Source organism: Cylas formicarius, unplaced genomic scaffold, assembly GCF_029955315.1.
Source record: "Cylas formicarius isolate icCylForm1 unplaced genomic scaffold, icCylForm1.1 PGA_scaffold_1__22_contigs__length_36826433, whole genome shotgun sequence".
Classification (NCBI taxonomy): domain Eukaryota; kingdom Metazoa; phylum Arthropoda; class Insecta; order Coleoptera; family Brentidae; genus Cylas; species Cylas formicarius.
The window spans coordinates 23,411,297-23,428,235 of NW_026844264.1; the positions used below are offsets into that span (position 1 = coordinate 23,411,297).

A 16,939-nucleotide genomic window follows, 5' to 3' on the forward strand; every position below is an offset into this window, starting at 1 on the left:
ACCTGTTTATTTTTTGTACTTGAAATTTTTTAATAAAATTTTATAGTATTACCATTTTTTTCACTCATACTTTATACCAAGCATAATTCACATTCAAGAGAGTTCTGACCAATAACTATTAGTATATAGTTGCAGACTACCTGGCGATATCTGTCATTTTAACGTTATTGCTTTAATTATCTGCTTTTATATAAAAAACCGTCTTGTACATATCCATGCCCCTACATGCATGCATACATATATATGCAATAAACTTCTCAGTGCTATCGTAAATAAAGGTATTTTTTCTTAAAAAATCCAATCTTATTTACTTACAGAGATGCTGTTCAAATCTATTTGACCATTTGATATACTAATAAAGCGATAAAGTATGGATTTATATATGATACTGTGTATACTAAGTATATCGGGTACTGTAGTAAAACACATTTTGCAACACAAAGACAATATATTACTGGTAATTATTTGGTACATTAAATCCCCATATATTGTATTAACCGTTTTCTTGCACAGTCACGCAACTTATCCTTCTTTACGATTATTTATAGTGCATTGTCTTACAAGTAAACTGTTAATTTATATTACATTTAGATTACAACTTCGGCTATTGTATAAATATAAAAAATATTAAATAACATAGCTTTGTCCACAAAATTCGTAAGTGATCTTTATTTAAAAAGTAAATAATGATCAACAGCTAACCTTTAAACATTTCATGTGATACATGCATCAAATATTTTCATTTGCTGCATTTTTGCCACTGGTCACCAAGATGAGAAGTTGGTTAGTAAAATAGAGAAAATTAAGGTTATTATTGGTGAAGATCCATTCTCTGATATTGTCTGATAATTATTTTAAAACGTACCAATGTCAAATAAAAAAAAATTCACCATGTCCCATAGTTTTCGCCAATTTCACATTGATGTAGCGCACATATTTAGTATTAACGATATCTTAAATGTCAATAAAAAACATTTAACGTCGTCTTAAAAATTATCTAACAATTATCTAATAAGGAAAATTCTAATTTTTTAACGGGAATTCGAAGTATCTAACTCGCTTGTGTGCTTTGACGCATTACCCTGTTTTAAGTCCCTTTTTTCTTTATTTAGAATAGTAACAGCAAAGGAAAAAACATTAACTAATTGGAATGTGCTTAATAAGCATTTTATTTTGACAAGTGCATCCTTCGCTCTGAAGAATTTATATGAACTTGGTACAAATTCCATTATGAAAATGACATGACTGCAATTTATTGCTAGTCTATGCCAGTGCGTTAAATTTAGATGTCAAATTTGTTGTTTGAAATTGTTGAAGTTTATTTTTGTCACTTTAGCCCAATTAACGACGCTGTAAATGAAAACTGGCCTCTTATGCAAAATTGCAGGGGGTCTCTAGATCTTTCATTATAAAAAAACTGTTTAAGAGACAAAACGTTCTACTCGATTCGAATGAGTAAACAAAAATTGTACTTTTCAGAACTTTTTAGAAATGCTGCATCAAATGTACTTTTCCATACTAGAAGATTCTCTTGCTTGCACTAATATGTAATTTGAGTGCATCTTTATACCAAAAATTAAATACGCAATATTTAAACTATTAACAACATGTATGATACTAAAATAATTATATTAATACATAATCAATGTGCGAGATGTGTCATTTTGAAAATTGACTTTAACAATGTTGCGAACGCCTTTCTGTCTCATTTTTTTTAACGAGGATGCTTAGAAAATCTGACGTCACACGTACATTTCATATTGTCTTCCACAATTAATTACTTGAGTGATATTTTAAAATTTTATATTTAAAATAGGAACTCATACTGAAATTACACCTGTTCACTTCGTCCCAAATTTGAAATTTTCAACAGCACATCAGATATTGATTTTATTGTCTTTTAACTAACCATGTTACAATGACAATTTTACGCGTTGATAATTCTACAATTAATTTGGAATATACGTGGAATTGAGTTTACACCGTTGCTTTTTATTTCTTAACTGATTTGAATGGAAAAATATTATCCTATATGTATTTCATTTTAATTCGTCTGTAAAATTATATGATCTTTGCAAACCATACGATATTTCAAGAATTCTTAATATTGAATCATATATAATTTCAATGTAATTTTAAACCCGGGTCCAAAAAACATCTTAAAATGGAAACACCCTATTTTTATTATCAAATCATATTTAGCATTAAAAACTAAGAATCTACTAAACCAAATGATTTTGGGTTATTATTTGTCTTCTATAAGTAAGTTAATTCTAGAACCGACGTTATTTTATGTAAAAATGTAAAATATTGAACAAAAAATCGTAAAAAAATCTCCAAATAATTTAGCACAAATTTAAATTCACACTCACTTTCGACTAATCCTTTATAATGCTTCCTAGTTTAATATTATATCAAGAGTCTCAAATACAGGCTGATTTGATTGTCCAATGCATATTGTATAAAATTAATAAAGTTTCACTCTAGTATTATAAATAAAAAAAGGATAAATATAACAACAAAATGGCTTTTCACTTTTGCGTTCTGTCTAGGACGGATAGTATGATGCAAACCGCCTTTACAGATACAGAATCAGTGTTGAAATACAAAAACAATTGATATATTGCTCAGAAAGCAAACACATTTTCAAAATGTTCAACTTTCTTAAAACCTTTACATTCACTGTTGAATACTGGAGCAAAATCTTTTTAAAAAAATCTATAGGTGCAACGAATTCTTATGAATGTGAGGGTGCACCAGGAACGCTTTTTTCATTTTTAATATAAATATCGCGCCTTGCCTTTGGCGTCAATTGCCATAAGATTAGCAAATATGAATGGCGTTTAGAAAACTTTTGAATAACATCTTTATTTTTATTAGAATTTTATGTTATTTGATATCAAGGAAAAAGGGTGTTTCCATCCTTTCCAAAGAATTATTTGTGTATTTATAAAAAAAAACAGATTTGAAAGGTTTTATATCTAATTAATGGTCAAAATTAACGAAGAATTAAAGAAAATTAAATATCTAGTTACTATCGGGAAGTTTGTAGTTTTGAGTAAATATTTTAAACATAAAAATATGTTTTGTTTTGGCATAGGCTAAGAGTACTAGTTAAAGGAAAAAATGTCAGTCCAATGATTTAAGTATTTCGACTTTTAGTTTGATATATAGCAGTATGAAAGTTAACCTTTAACAAAACATTACAGATAACATCTTAAGCTTTAATGAAATTCAAATGAAAATAAGTTGCCAGGATATTAGATATACATAATAATTTTTTCTCTTTATTAATATTTTTTTTAAACATAATAATAATAAATTTTGTTTTTTGTTTTAAGCAAGAACACCTGTACTTTAAAACTCAAAGTTAAAAAATATATGTTGTCAAAGTTGTTTCAAAACCAGCCCTTTATAAGATGGACAAAATAAAAAAAAAAAAAAACAAGTGGGAACCACCTCCCAACATTCACACAAATAGTTTCCCCTATTTCCTTAATTTTTTGGAATATTTCCCTTTACTTTTTCTTTGATATTTGCCAATATTTTTCCATTTCACCTCACTGAGTTAAATATTTTCTATGTTCTTTCCGCTTTGGAAGAAAAACTTTTTGGTCATTTAAAAACAGAACAAAAGGCTATTGCAAAGAAGTTTAAATATCTATTTCAAAAGTGTTTCTATGATATTCGGTTTCTTTAAAATACGTATAACTAAATGGCAACTTGAATATATGTAATATAAAAAATATATTAATAAAAATAAGGGTAACAACAAGAGTTTTAAAAAGGTCACAGTCATTACATCAAAGTTTGTTAACCATCAACAACAAACAGTAAGTCTTAAAATTGGTTTAAGCTTAGTTGCTAATTATATTTAGATCCTATAGCCGTTTATAAACGGTATGCCTGTGCCCACTTTGTGCTGGTAGTTGACATAATTTTGGCCAAAAAAATTTAAAAGCGTAATTTCTTCTATATATATCCTGGTCTTAAAGAAATGCCAAGAGACAATGGCATAAGCGGGTATACAAATTGGATTAAGCAAAATTATCTGAAAGAAAAATATTAACCCTGTTAAGCTACAAAGCCTTGGTGCCAAGGACATAGAAAATAATTATAAAATTATCATCTATTAATTTCTCTTACCTGAGTTCCTATTGCCCAATAAAACCATCCAACGTAACTTGGATGTCGAAACCATGCATATATACCTTTTGTAACTAAAATATGATCTTTGGCTTTCTCACACTGTACCTAGACAAATAAAAGTACAAATTTAGCGTCCTTTAATTCATAGAATTGAAAGTGTTTTCCCACTTTTTCCAAGGCCCAGCGTATATCAATTTAGCTTTTACTGCTGAACAAATGCAAATATGGTATTAAACATTATAAATCAATGAATTTTTAGGAATTTTGAAAATAAATAATTAATCTGGCTATTTTTTAAAATGCTATACAGTTAAAATTAATGAGCATTGAATTTTACCTGGTCTATTTTAATTAGATATTTTTTTATAAATACAACTGAGCCAAAGAAAATTTGAATTTATGGTATGTAGGGGATAAATTAATAAAAAAAAGGATAATTACAAGATGATTGAAATTTTTTCCAGCAGTATACATAGCAAGTTTTCTCAATGTTTCGCCACAAATGCAAATCGCTAATCCAACACAGGATATTGTCATGTACTTCTTTAAATCTGTAAGAATGGATAATGGATTAATAAAAAATTTACTCTTTTTTCTCCACTTTGCCTTTAGAGTATCAATCAAAACTAACCTGGGTAAAAATAGACTTCAATAAAAAACTCTATCCAGGATGCTACAGCAGCAATTGTATACTGCAGGCTGTGATTGAGTACGAATGAATTAACTGAAACTTGATTAGGTTGAATAAATGCAATTGCCACAAACTCCGAAATGTGAAAAAAAGACACAACACACATGTAGATACCAAAAATGCCAATGTGATTCTGACATGTTAAGTACATATAGAGCCCCAACCCAAATGTGGATCCAAGAAAAGCTGCTCTCAATGCTATCTAAAAAAATTAATTCAAATATAAGAAACCCCTAATTTACAAATAAAAATATAATTCAAATTAAAAATCTTAATGGATACATACCTCATAAACTTCTCCATCAAAAGCCAGTCGTATTAGCACCCAAATCATTAAACCAGTAGTGAAGAAAATAAAGATATTCAAATCGATCGTTGTTAGTTTGTAATAAATATTCAACTGACCCATTATGGTAAAAACCATAAAGGAACCTACAAAGTGTTCCAAAGACACCCTTGCTTGAGTCGATACCATCTTCGAGTTCTAATTTTAACTACACTGTCCTAGTTAATGATCGATTTGTTATATTCGAATCGAATTTTGCTGTCCTTAATCTACATTTCGAAATTTTAATGTTTTATCTCCTTGCATGGACATTTGTAAACAACTATTTCAATGAACCTTCTGACACTTCCCCATAGATAAGTTATAATGGACATGGGTACCTTTGCTACAGAGAAAAATAACCCATACACCAACTAGAAGTCAGTTGTTGGTCAGGGTGAATCAAAAACGCGGTGAAGAAGGTCAAAATTTGTGATTAGTAGGAAATCAATTTGAGTCGATGAATATAAATGAGCCAATTAAGTGGTCGCAAAAAATTGACGGTAGCAATTCAACGACGTTTAAGAAAAGGACAGTTATTTCCTATTAATATTTTGCTGTTAGTGGTACCGCTCTGTAATAGAAATTTGCCTAAAAATTGAGAAACATTTCATAGACTAGGTTCTCCTCCATAGTTACCATTTTCTATTTATTAAATACGTAAACTACAGGATTAGCTGCAATGCTGAGATCCTGTCGTAAGCATTGAAAATGGCAGTTTAACCTCCGCTCGCTCTCGACAGAATCCTTTGTAATTGTCTTAAAAAGTTTTGGTATCGGTATGGTTTTTGTTCCATAGTGTTTTGTGAAGGTTTGAAAGTGTGTAATTGTTGTTTTTACCCTCCACGCCGGTTAAAGGCCGTATGGGCCCGGATGGTCCGGAATGGAGGCGGGGGTGGCCGTTTTTTGTCCTTTTTTCCAAGCTGAAAAGAAATGTTGATTAAAATCTTTTTTACGGGTAGGGCTCTGACATGTAGGTCTGTGACCAAAAGACAAACGTCGGTAATGGGAGAATGACTATAGTAGTCTTGTCGAACTGATATGGAATAGCAAAGAAAAGAAGATGAAGCTGCAATGCAATGGAATGGCCCATCAGCTGTGGTGGAGCATTGCACGCGGCGGTTTAACCTCCGTTCGCTCCCGACAGAATCCCTTGTATTCGTCCTCAAAAGTTTGATATCGGTTTCCACTGTGTGGACTTAGTGTTGTTAGTGTTCAGTGCATGTTTTAAAGTTATAATCGTCGTCGGCCCCGTCGTTTTTCCCCGTTCACGCCGGTATGGAGGCCGGATGGGCCCGGATGGTCCGCGGTGGAAGCGGGGGGGTGTCGGTTTTTTTTGGTATCGGTCAAATTTGTTTTTTTGCTAGTTGAGCAAATATTGGTTATATGTCTTCTTTGTACGTGTTGGTCAATGACCAAAAACGAAGATCCTCGACGGAAGTCGGCAATGGGCGAATGATCCTAGCAGTCGAGCCCAACATTTTTTTGTGAAACGCATACTTGAATGGCCCATCATCGTTCGTGTATTAACACTCGATAATACTGGAGTGAATATCGGGAATCGGTATTAAGATATCAATTTTGAACATTTGAACAGAACAGCTCACGTATTAAGCGAATGAGCGATATTCTTTCCCAAATGCGCAACGTTCATGTAATATGAAATGTGTTATAATTTATAGGAAAGATAAAAAAAAAGTCCTGGCAAACACATTCTAAAATAAGTAATCTACCTATGATGGTAATCTATTGGACAAAGAGTGAAGCACTGAGGTTAAACGAAAAGAGAAGACTGGAGAAAAGTGTTTATTTAATGGAAAATGGGGGTGCGTGGATTGACTACGTACATTAACAACAGATCTGAGATATTCTTGGAAGACTACAAATTATACAATACAAAATTGGTATTAGATGGTAACTGCATTGCAGCTCACTTGTACAAGTGGCACTGCAAATCCAATGATTGTTTTGGAGGAGATTATGATAAATTTGCCAATGTGATCATCAGTTTCTTTAATTTACTAGTTGAGTGCAACATAACGCCATATGTAATATTTGATGGAGGTTATGAAAAAAGAAAACTTGCTACTGTGAAAAGTCGGATGAAAAATAAAATAAGGACTGCTTCTCAGCTGAATTCAGTTACTGAAGGTAGTCAGTCTGTATTTCCTCTTTTTTTGAGAGAGACATTTATAGATGTTTTATTGAAACTTAACATAAAGATGGCAAGGTCCGACTTTGAGTGTGACACAGAAATAGCAAATATTGCCAAAATGTTAAACTGCCCAGTTTTGAGTTATGATTCTGATTACTACATATTTGGCTGTTTATATATTCCTTTTTCAACAATGGATTTATATGTGCGGAAAAGCAAAGACAAAATGTTCAATTACATATCTTGCAAAATATATAAAGTAGAGAAATTTCTCAGTACTTTTGGGGGTTTAGACAAAAAAAACTTACCAATACTCGCAGTAGTTTTAGGAAATGATTACATCAAACGAAGTATTTTTGAACCATTTTTCAAAAATTTGAAGATACAAAAAGGCCACAATGCTCAAAATGATCAGCAAAAGAGAATAAAGTCAGTGATTGTCTGGTTACAAAATGAAACTTTAGAATCTGGGATAACAAAAATTTTGAGTCGATTCAAAGCAGACAGAAGAAAACTAGTGATGAGAAAAATCAAAATTGCAATGTCATGTTACTATTCGGTCAATGTGGAATTGCTTTATCATCTTGGAATTGCAGAGCCAAGTAGTGAGACCAAAATCAATGTGAATTTTGGGGAAATTGAAAACAACTTAACAGATATTTCTGAAGACGACTTGGAAATTTTGGAAGAAAGTGACATGGAGGAGAGTGACGAGTTTTCTTTAGAAGGTGAATATGAAACAAAGAAACATATTTCACTTTCAAAAGTATTTAAAGACAATTTCAGGAAGTGCCTCTATCCATCTTGTTTTATGGACATGGTAGTATTAAATAAATATTATTGTGTTCCCCAAGTGGAAGTTAGTAATTTGGAACATGCCCACACAATAAGTTTAAAGCTCATAAGTATCATTCACAAAATATTAACAAACACAGATAAAGATCTAACTCTATTGGCCAGATGTGGGGAAGTCAATATTAAGTATTATCCACTTAGAAATTGTACAATGAATGTGCCTAGTTGCACAGAGATCAAACATTTTAATCACTTAAAACGGAAGGAACATTTTTTAAGTCTACTTCAATTGGAACAGAAATTCATAAACAGTTTGAATTTGTTTCCTTGGGAATGGCATTTATTCTTAATATCTTTGAAATATGCTTTTTCTCATGGATCATTTGACATATCTCTGTTATATTCCTTTATTTTGTGTTTTATGGTTTTAACTTACGTTGATAATAAAATAGGGTTTTATAGATCCATAAAAATGCTTCAAAAGAAATTTTGCCTTGGTTTGCAGTGTTGCATCAGCTCTAGAAAAAACGCCCAATCAATATTTCAAAATATTTCCCAGCAGGATTGTCTCAATTGTATGCAAAAATTAATTTTGTATTTTAAAATGGATGAAAAAGTCAAAAACAATTACAAATTGTTTGACAGAAATTTGGTACATTCTATGTCAGAAATTCAAAGTTGTTTCTTACATATAAAATATCTCAATAGTTTGTTCAATTATCCATATCCCAATTTGACAATGCACACGGTCTTCGATGGTACTTTTATATACAATATGACCACAAATCTTAGAAAACGATCAAATTTGGAAAGCTACATTAAGATGTTGCTAATGGATGCCCCTACAATAGCGAATGAATTTGAATATGTTCTGACTACAATTTCAGAGTATTTTATTTGTCAAAGCATTACGCAGAAAAAGAAGCACAAAAGAAAAAGGAAAAAACTGTCTCAAACTGCTTTGGAAGAAGATGACTGTGACATTGAACAGGAACACGCTAATATAGTGGACCCAAACAATTTATTTTCTGTTTTGTCATTGGTTTCAAACTAAATAATAATGATTATTTCGTATTTTTGTTTTTGTTTATGGTGTACTGAATTATTTAATTATATTGAATTAGCCACAATCAACCATTTAGAGGTACATTTTTAATATCATACTCAGTTTCGTTTCTTGGAGACTTCATTATTTTTTTTGTTTAAATTTTAATGTGGGTATCAAATAAAAACACATTAGCCACCATCATAGCTATCCCAGAGTGAATAATAACACAAAAATTGTATTTTAATTAATAAAATTCTGAAATTGCAAAATAAAAATAATCTATTCGATCCACTTTGTTTACCCTCTGACGGCCATTTTAACAGCTGATCGTGACGTTAGTGCAGAGTAATTGTTGGTAAGCTTTTTAAGACGCTTTTTTGGTTAACTTGACATTGACAACTGCTGAAAATCATCCGGTCAGCTTACAAATATAAAAAACATCCAAAATTGCTAAAGAAAGACTACTTAACATATGATGTGTTAACATATACATTGCAAATTATAATAATTAGTCATAAAATGACGACTGATTCGCAATACGCCTCCAGCAATTCGCAGGATCTGGGTACCAACAACCAACGCGAATATATTTACTCATAAAATACTCATGAAACAAACAATTCAGAAAACTATGGGTACTTATTTTCAAGAATTTTGAACCGATTTCTAACTTTATTGGAACCAATTAGGCCAAACGTTCTCCAAAAAAAAGTGGTTGTAATTTACCTCCCTCATTTTTCTTTGGAAGCGTGTGCTGGATGCTGGAAGGTGTATTGTCAAATATCCATGGTATATCTGTGCTGTTGTAACTTTACCTAACTAAAACGAGACTGGGTGGTTAAAATAGCCTACAGGTTTGTGTTGTGAGTGTTGTTTTATTTTGTTAAATTTAAAAGTTTTATTCTGTAAAATTTTGCTATTATTATATTCTCGCACGCATAGACGGTATTTTATTTTTCAATAAGCTTATTAACCATCTTATAGCGAATAACTAACTAAATTAAAATTGATTTCACTATTTGCATAAATCTGGATTTTAGTCACTGCCTACTCGAGAAAAGGTGGAAATGCCGTGTACAATTATTTATTAATTCATTGTTTCAATATTTTCAATATTTTATTTATTATTTTTGTTAACAATATTATTGAATATCGACTACTGGGTCAAGGTTATTTAGTTATTTCAAAAAAGCTGTTTTTAACTCCAAGTGTAAAATAAGTAAAAATGACATCATAGTCACTTTTAGATATTTGGTATCATAATATCGAGTCATTAATGAAATATTTTATTAAGGTAGGCAAGGCGTCAAACGTTTTATTTATTAGTTGCATTCCAGTATTGGTCAGTTGATCCAGAAAATAAACCATGAGTGATCCAGGATTTCCCGGTCAACATTCTACTACAACTACAGTGAAATCATCTACGACAGCTGTAGATACTACCATAAGATTTGATGGATCCTATATAAGAACTTTACCTGGAATGTTGAAAATTTCCCAAGTTGTAAGTTTTTTTTTCTTTTTTTTTCCGAAATATTTTTTATTTATTGGTACTATTTTAGTCATTGAACTTGTTGGGTTTCATCTGTATAGAAGCAGGTGGACCATGGGCCTATCACAGCAGAGGAGTCTGGTTTAACTTTGTTGCTATGACTGGATTTTGGTTAACCTTAATTTTGCTTGCCTTATATCTGTTCCACATTATAGAACGCTTTTATAAAATTCCATGGCTCAAATTTGAGTTGGGCTATTGCGGGTTGTGGGCTGGATTGTACATTATTGCTGCCTCCTTAGCGCTATCGTTTACACATGTGGAAGCTTTCATTGCAGCAGGGGTAAGTTTCTTCACCACATCCTGGAAGTTTATTTTGTAAAAGATTAATAATGATTTTAACAGCCAGTGCGTAGATTTCTGTTCTGTGACATGTGATAAGTGAAATTAAAGAAGGTTGATTTTATAAACTATAAATTAAATATCAAGGTAGTTTATATAAATTATTACCTATTTTTTCTGGTACTATGCAAAATAGAAGCAGAACCTGTATTAGCTGTTTTACAAATAGTAGAAATCAGAAATTTGGCTACAGGCTAACCTGAAAATGAATTGAATTGGAAGTTAAAAAAATGTCTAATTGTACCTGATCTCTAAAGTTCTATTAATGAATTAATGAATAACAGACATTGAGAATTCTAGGGAGTGTCCTAAAAGTGTTTTATTTTTCTTCTTATATTTCTTATTTAATGGTTTGTTTAATGTATTTTAATGTATACTAAGGAGATGCAAACTACCTTAACTCCAAAAATAGATACACTTGGTTACATGACACCATTTTCTGGATAAAATCTAATATATTGGCTAAAACACTTGTTAAATTTGTGCAACTCCTTATGTCATCATTACACAATTTAATAAAAATAGTGTTTCAAAGTTCACTTACTTTATTTGTCCTATTTTTGTTGCTTCTTCTCTATTGGGGACTTATGTATTAACAAAAATAAACTTTATTGGAGCACAAAACACATATTTAATACTGTTAGTTCACTTACCAGAAGAATATTTAAATACCACCTTAAAATTTATCTTTTTGGTTTTAATAAACAGGTACATTTTTTGCTTTCAAAAACATAATTATTTGTATTATATTTCTAGAAGCTGGTAAATTAATATTTTGTGTGTTCTTTTTTTAAATACTGATAAGCGACAGTCAAATAAATATTAAACTGTTTAATTTACCTAAACTAATTTGGAATATCAAGGAATGATTGATATCTCTTTTAAAAAAAGTACGCCAGTGATCTTTCTCACTTATTAAATAAGTGAGATATCTCTGGAAACAAAAGAAAACTTAACACTACTGAATAGGATAGGATATGGCTTTCTGGAACTAGAAAACCTGTTGGTATCCAAATTTTCATGTTCATTAACCATGTTCAAACTTAATTCCGTGTGAGAAATGGATTTCTGTTGACTTAAAAAATTTAGTAACCTTTTGATACAGAAAAAACGTGAACATAATATACCGGTCTTTTTTTCAGTTCTTTGGCTTTTGTGCCATGATCGCGTATGCGTTGGACGCATTCTTGAAATACAAAGCGGTTCAAAGCGGTCAGTTAGCCCAAGGCGAGAGAATGGTCAGCAAGCAAACAACCGCTGTCAACTCACCGACTTATTAAACCCACATATCTAATTTTCATTTTTCTGTATATTATCCTATTTTTAATCCAATTGGAATTACTTCGGTGTCTGGCATGGAGTTACCAAAATCTCTTTCTGTTCAGTTTAAACATCCAGATTCTTATATAGTGTATAATATTCTTAATCTCTTTTTTGGAAAAGATATATACTCGTTATTTAAAAGGCATTTTTTTTGGGAAAATGTCATGAAAAGAAAACAAATAATGCTTTTCAATATTTAAACACTTAGGAATGGGACAACGCCTAACTGTTGTGTTTATTTCATATTTATTAATAATTTTTATATTTTTCGCCAGTGATGGGGCTTTATGGACACTAAAGGCACTTTAGAATGGTTAGCTGACAAGTACTGAAAGTGCCTCTTTCTGCATACTCACTCCATCACGGGCGACAAAATCAACTTCCACACCTGTTAGATTTTTTTTGTTCCTTGTCTGTGAAAAGTAGTCAACACAAATTGTGGTTTCCTGCAATTTAATTTCTGAAATTTATAAACATTTTGATTCTAAGATTGAATTTTTCTAAGTTAGAAAGAAAAGGATGGTTGAGATGCTACTAACCTTCAGATTTCATATGTTTAATGCTCATTAATGTTTTTTTTTCAAGGCGATCTTATCAAATGTTTTCAGACAAAGCATATGGCAGTGGTCCAATTTGAAGTCAGTTTCTATTACAGAGGGCTATGAGAAGGAGATACCGACTGGTACATTTAATGCCCAATATCTTTACAGCATTTATTGTATGGGAAACATTAATACAAAGTTTAAAATAATATAGTAGTTACTTTATACAATTTAGGGCAGAGATGTATCTTTCAATGAAAAATGCCATATTGTAATGCAAAATATATAATCATAACAAAATATATTTAAGGGATTCTATATGAAAGTGCATTTATAGTGAGCATTTCAGATTCATGATTAACATTGTGTTTTATTTCCTTCTTGTTTGCTCTGGTAATTCCTGGTTATCTTAAAGATGTTTTGACTCAGAATAAACACCATATGGAAGTGACAATAGACGGCAAAATGTTTGAATGTGGGAAACTGTCAAACTGTTTCTTTTTTCACAACAAAAATTCACCTAAATATGGCATTTCATGTTCGTGACACTTTAATACACCTACAAACTCATAAGAAGCATCAAATTTCACAAATTTAGACTATGTCTGCGTTTGGAACAAAAATTTGGATTTCACTATATGATTTGAAATTACATGGTGGCTTTTTTCCGGTTTTCGTTTCTGCGGTGGAAGTTTGTTTAAAATTTTCACTCACCTGTGTCTCACGTTCGTATTGCCCAATTTTAAAAAAATGGATACCATGATTTGTCAATAAAATTAATGATTTTCCATACCAATTTGGATGGGTACTTTCCACACAGTGACAGAAAATAGTCTTTTCAATTATTTAATGAGCCTAAAATTTGTTTTGTTTTTCATAAAATCCAATATTAAATATTTTATATATAAGTTTTCATTAACTCAACATTTCTCATTATCATGATTGTCATAATACTTTAGATTTCGATGTGTTCATTTTATATTTTAGTTAAGTATGTTGCTTAATTTTCTCTTATTAAAAAGTATTAACTATTGGCGCTGCGGTGTGGAAATATCTTTCCATGCGTTTGATATATTCTTTAAAATTATTTTTGGAGCTTCTATTTTGATTTGATTCTCTTTTTATGCAAATTGCGGTACCGGTAAAAAATATGTTTCTTACTTTAATTTTTAAATTTGGAATAGGACTTCAATTTTAGTCAATTTTGGAATGCTATTCCAAAGTTCAATATTGCGGTAACAAGCATAACAATAACTAATCAGTGAAAAAGACTAAGGAAGGCTTATGGAGCTCTAAAAATAGTCAGAATTGTCTCTAGCTTTAAAATCTTAGTATTGTAAGAGATTTAAGTTAATATTGTGCAAAAAGCTTTTGATTCAAGAAAAGGGTCCACAATTTAAATAATAACACATGTCTCGGCATATGTAGTCTAAAAGTAGCAGATAAATATGTACTGTACTTTACATTATGATGAGAATTTGTTAGTTGACATATATCAATCTTTGTGTGATATTTTTAGATCAGTTTTGGAAGAAAACTCATCCAATCAATGTCATGTCAATGTTATATTTCTACACTCAGCACGACTATAATTTTTGTTTTTGTGAATAATTGTTACAAAAAATATATTTATCACAGTAAAGTTTATTTGTACAAATTATAAGCAACTATGAGCATGACGCTTAAGCTTCATTACAGTGATAGAGCACTGCTAGGGATAGGGTGAAGTCGGTTGATTGGAACTTGATATTGTCTTCACAACAAATATGAATGTCCTATGAAAGTTTGCCCTTATGACCCTTAAACCTAATCAAGACCTCGTTTTTAGTTTCATAAATGTAACTTTTTTTTTTGTTAAAAAAATTATAGCTTATTGCGCATCACTTGGCCACTTAATAACTAAACTAAGTCTATTCATGCAACATTGGCTACCAAATTTTGTTAAAATATCGCTAGAAGTTTGAAAGAGAAAATAATTTTCCGCTATATTTTACCTTTCAAATCAATTTTTTTGCTCAATTTCAATATAGTAGCTCTATATAAAAAACTGGACACAGTTTGTTATTAACATCAATGCAACAAATTGGATCAACCAATCATCTTATGAGCAATCAGTGGTGTGCGGCAGACCCCGTATAACAAATTGGCGTGCTGCAAGCTTCTCAAATCGTTTCAATGCATCGGGTGTCCGAGAAGGAAGGGCACTCGGCCCTATCTCGAAAAATATGTTTATATCATAAATATATTATACATAACTAAAATGAACACCGTAATGCTGGAATAAATTCAATTCTTTTTCGTTAAATGCTTTTTGATCTATCTCTTAAGGGAAAGTCGTGGGTTTTTAAGTTAAGAATATTTAATAATGGTAGGTAAGCTAAAAATATTCCTAAATATGGCGACATTACTTTGGTATTTCTTTTACTGATGTAGTTTAGGAAAGAAGTATCGAAATTGACTGTCTTTTGTTGCAATAAACGAGATATCGTTGCATTTAATTTTTTTGATAAATTTTATTTGTAGTGAGGCAATGAAGAACCTTTTTCAACGACTGCAAGTTTGACAAAATACGTTCGGCTATTGTTAATGACAATTATTTCTAAAAAGATTCGGAGACCCCCCACCACTTTTCCCTTAACAGGTAGAACAAAAACTAATTTATGTAGGCGAATCGAATTTATCCCAACTTTAGAATTGTGTTTATTTTAGTTATCTTTAATATAAGATTATTTCTCAAACAACAGGTTTTCAAATTCAAGAATGCAATTATGCCCCCTGGCAGGCATTTGAGAAATTTAAAAATAATTTCCAGCTTTTCTTTTTAATCGTAACTTTTTTTACCCCAAGTTTTTACAATTACTTTTTGAGATAGGACCCAATGAGTGCCCTTTTACCCCTTTACAACCCTAATATAAAGAAACTCATATTTTTAGTATGGAGTACTTAACTTAGGTTGAGAATTGCAAAGCAGAACTTTTTTTTATTTTATAAAGTTAGCTTAAAAAAACTACAATTAAATAATTAAACAAATTCAGAAAATATACAATAACAGGATAATAAGAAAAAGAGAATAATTTATGCTGTTTATTAAAACACTACCATATAAATTAATTTGACACTTTTACTTTCTTAAAGTACCTCTTAATATTATTCCGTCTAGTTCCTGAGTATCTGTAGCACCAGCTAAACCGTCATCTACAGCCTTTCGCTTCGCAATATCAGCAAGAGCTTTAAAAGTATATGGCTCCCAGCAAGCCAAATCGGCTAGAGTTTTGCGATCCAAAAGTATATCTGATCTGTGAAGTGATTCTCGGAATGTGCTATAACTTATTTCATGTTGAGCACATGCTGCAGTAAGCCTGGCTTCCCACAGCTAATAAAAAATTCTGTGTAAGTGCATTGCAAGAATTAGTAACTAATTGCTTACATTTCTCATGTCAAACTTTTTCAATTTTCTGCCTTTGGTAGCATAAACTAAAGCCCTGTGGACGTAGCGAATTGCAATACTATAACAATTTCTCCTTCTTCCAATAAAGTGCTATAAATAAGGCATTAGTACTTTATCAGTCTTTGAAAACTTGTTTACCGCAGAGAGTTTCAAAATTTTTCGTTTACGCCAAAACTCGTCTGGACCTCTTGATCGCACAAAATTCACGGCCGACAGAAACACCATTTCTTTATAACCCTTTTCGCTATTCAATTACAAGTTTTCAAATTTAAGATATCTATAAATTCGGCAAGATTTAATTTCCTACAATAGTTTTAGAAGACATTTGAACACAACCTAAAATAGTCAAAGAACGCACAGAATAGACAGATTGGGTACGAATAAATCAAGATTTCCGACTGACAATGCCGTTTTAAACTTGCCTTTTGCTTCATCAATGTTCAATAACCCAATGACAGGAGGTTTTGTGGGTTGCCTATTTTGAAATGTGTCCTACGACAAATATGGACTATAAAACAATGTTCTTTCACTTTCTAGATCAATATACAATATTTCCTTTTTCTAAATGG

At 31.1% G+C, this 16,939-nt stretch overlaps 4 protein-coding genes across 7 annotated transcripts; 2 read left to right on the top strand and 2 right to left on the bottom strand.

The window, feature by feature from the left end:
* Positions 1-437: 437 nt before the first annotated feature.
* Positions 438-5,471, bottom strand: LOC132697006 (protein-S-isoprenylcysteine O-methyltransferase). The gene is made up of 5 exons (XM_060662233.1): positions 5,127-5,471; positions 4,781-5,042; positions 4,591-4,700; positions 4,147-4,254; positions 438-4,051 (listed from the first exon to the last, which is right to left on the bottom strand). Exons 1-5 carry the CDS (start codon positions 5,313-5,315, stop codon positions 3,875-3,877), a joined length of 846 nt encoding a protein of 281 aa, XP_060518216.1. The 5' UTR covers positions 5,316-5,471; the 3' UTR covers positions 438-3,874.
* A 1,199-nt stretch (positions 5,472-6,670) lies between these two features.
* On the top strand, positions 6,671-9,189 carry LOC132696384 (protein asteroid). Its single transcript, XM_060661181.1, has one exon. The coding sequence runs from the start codon at positions 6,986-6,988 to the stop codon at positions 9,167-9,169; it is 2,184 nt and encodes a 727-aa protein (XP_060517164.1). The 5' UTR covers positions 6,671-6,985; the 3' UTR covers positions 9,170-9,189.
* Positions 9,190-9,633: 444 nt separating this feature from the next.
* On the top strand, positions 9,634-14,564 carry LOC132696385 (CKLF-like MARVEL transmembrane domain-containing protein 4). Of its 4 annotated transcripts, none has more exons than XM_060661183.1 (4): positions 9,634-10,026; positions 10,490-10,667; positions 10,726-10,998; positions 12,200-14,564. In XM_060661183.1, the coding sequence occupies exons 2-4, from the start codon at positions 10,530-10,532 to the stop codon at positions 12,335-12,337; spliced, it is 549 nt and encodes a 182-aa protein (XP_060517166.1). In that variant the 5' UTR covers positions 9,634-10,026; positions 10,490-10,529; the 3' UTR covers positions 12,338-14,564. The 4 variants fall into 4 exon arrangements, with proteins under 4 accessions (XP_060517166.1, XP_060517167.1, XP_060517165.1 ...); XM_060661184.1 differs by having other exon boundaries at positions 9,634-10,017; positions 10,501-10,667; XM_060661182.1 differs by having other exon boundaries at positions 9,637-10,026; positions 10,501-10,667.
* Positions 13,971-16,754, bottom strand: LOC132696386 (large ribosomal subunit protein bL20m). The gene is made up of 3 exons (XM_060661186.1): positions 16,509-16,754; positions 16,350-16,460; positions 13,971-16,295 (listed from the first exon to the last, which is right to left on the bottom strand). The coding sequence occupies exons 1-3, from the start codon at positions 16,593-16,595 to the stop codon at positions 16,044-16,046; spliced, it is 450 nt and encodes a 149-aa protein (XP_060517169.1). The 5' UTR covers positions 16,596-16,754; the 3' UTR covers positions 13,971-16,043.
* Positions 16,755-16,939: the final 185 nt, after the last annotated feature.

Excerpts from the sequence above, each read along its gene's own strand:
- LOC132697006 (XM_060662233.1), bottom strand. The coding sequence starts at position 5,315 with ATGGTATCGACTCAAGCAAGGGTGTCTTTGGAACACTTTGTAGGTTCC. Across the intron at positions 5,043-5,126 it reads TTGATGGAGAAGTTTATGAG|ATAGCATTGAGAGCAGCTTT; the intron begins GTATGTATCCAT and ends TAATTTTTTTAG. Across the intron at positions 4,255-4,590 it reads GAAAAAATTTCAATCATCTT|GTACAGTGTGAGAAAGCCAA; the intron begins GTAATTATCCTT and ends TTATTTGTCTAG.
- LOC132696384 (XM_060661181.1), top strand. The coding sequence starts at position 6,986 with ATGGGGGTGCGTGGATTGACTACGTACATTAACAACAGATCTGAGATA.
- LOC132696385 (XM_060661183.1), top strand. The coding sequence starts at position 10,530 with ATGAGTGATCCAGGATTTCCCGGTCAACATTCTACTACAACTACAGTG. Across the intron at positions 10,668-10,725 it reads TGTTGAAAATTTCCCAAGTT|TCATTGAACTTGTTGGGTTT; the intron begins GTAAGTTTTTTT and ends GTACTATTTTAG. Across the intron at positions 10,999-12,199 it reads AAGCTTTCATTGCAGCAGGG|TTCTTTGGCTTTTGTGCCAT; the intron begins GTAAGTTTCTTC and ends TCTTTTTTTCAG.
- LOC132696386 (XM_060661186.1), bottom strand. The coding sequence starts at position 16,595 with ATGGTGTTTCTGTCGGCCGTGAATTTTGTGCGATCAAGAGGTCCAGAC. Across the intron at positions 16,461-16,508 it reads AAATTTTGAAACTCTCTGCG|CACTTTATTGGAAGAAGGAG; the intron begins GTAAACAAGTTT and ends CCTTATTTATAG. Across the intron at positions 16,296-16,349 it reads AAAAGTTTGACATGAGAAAT|CTGTGGGAAGCCAGGCTTAC; the intron begins GTAAGCAATTAG and ends ATTTTTTATTAG.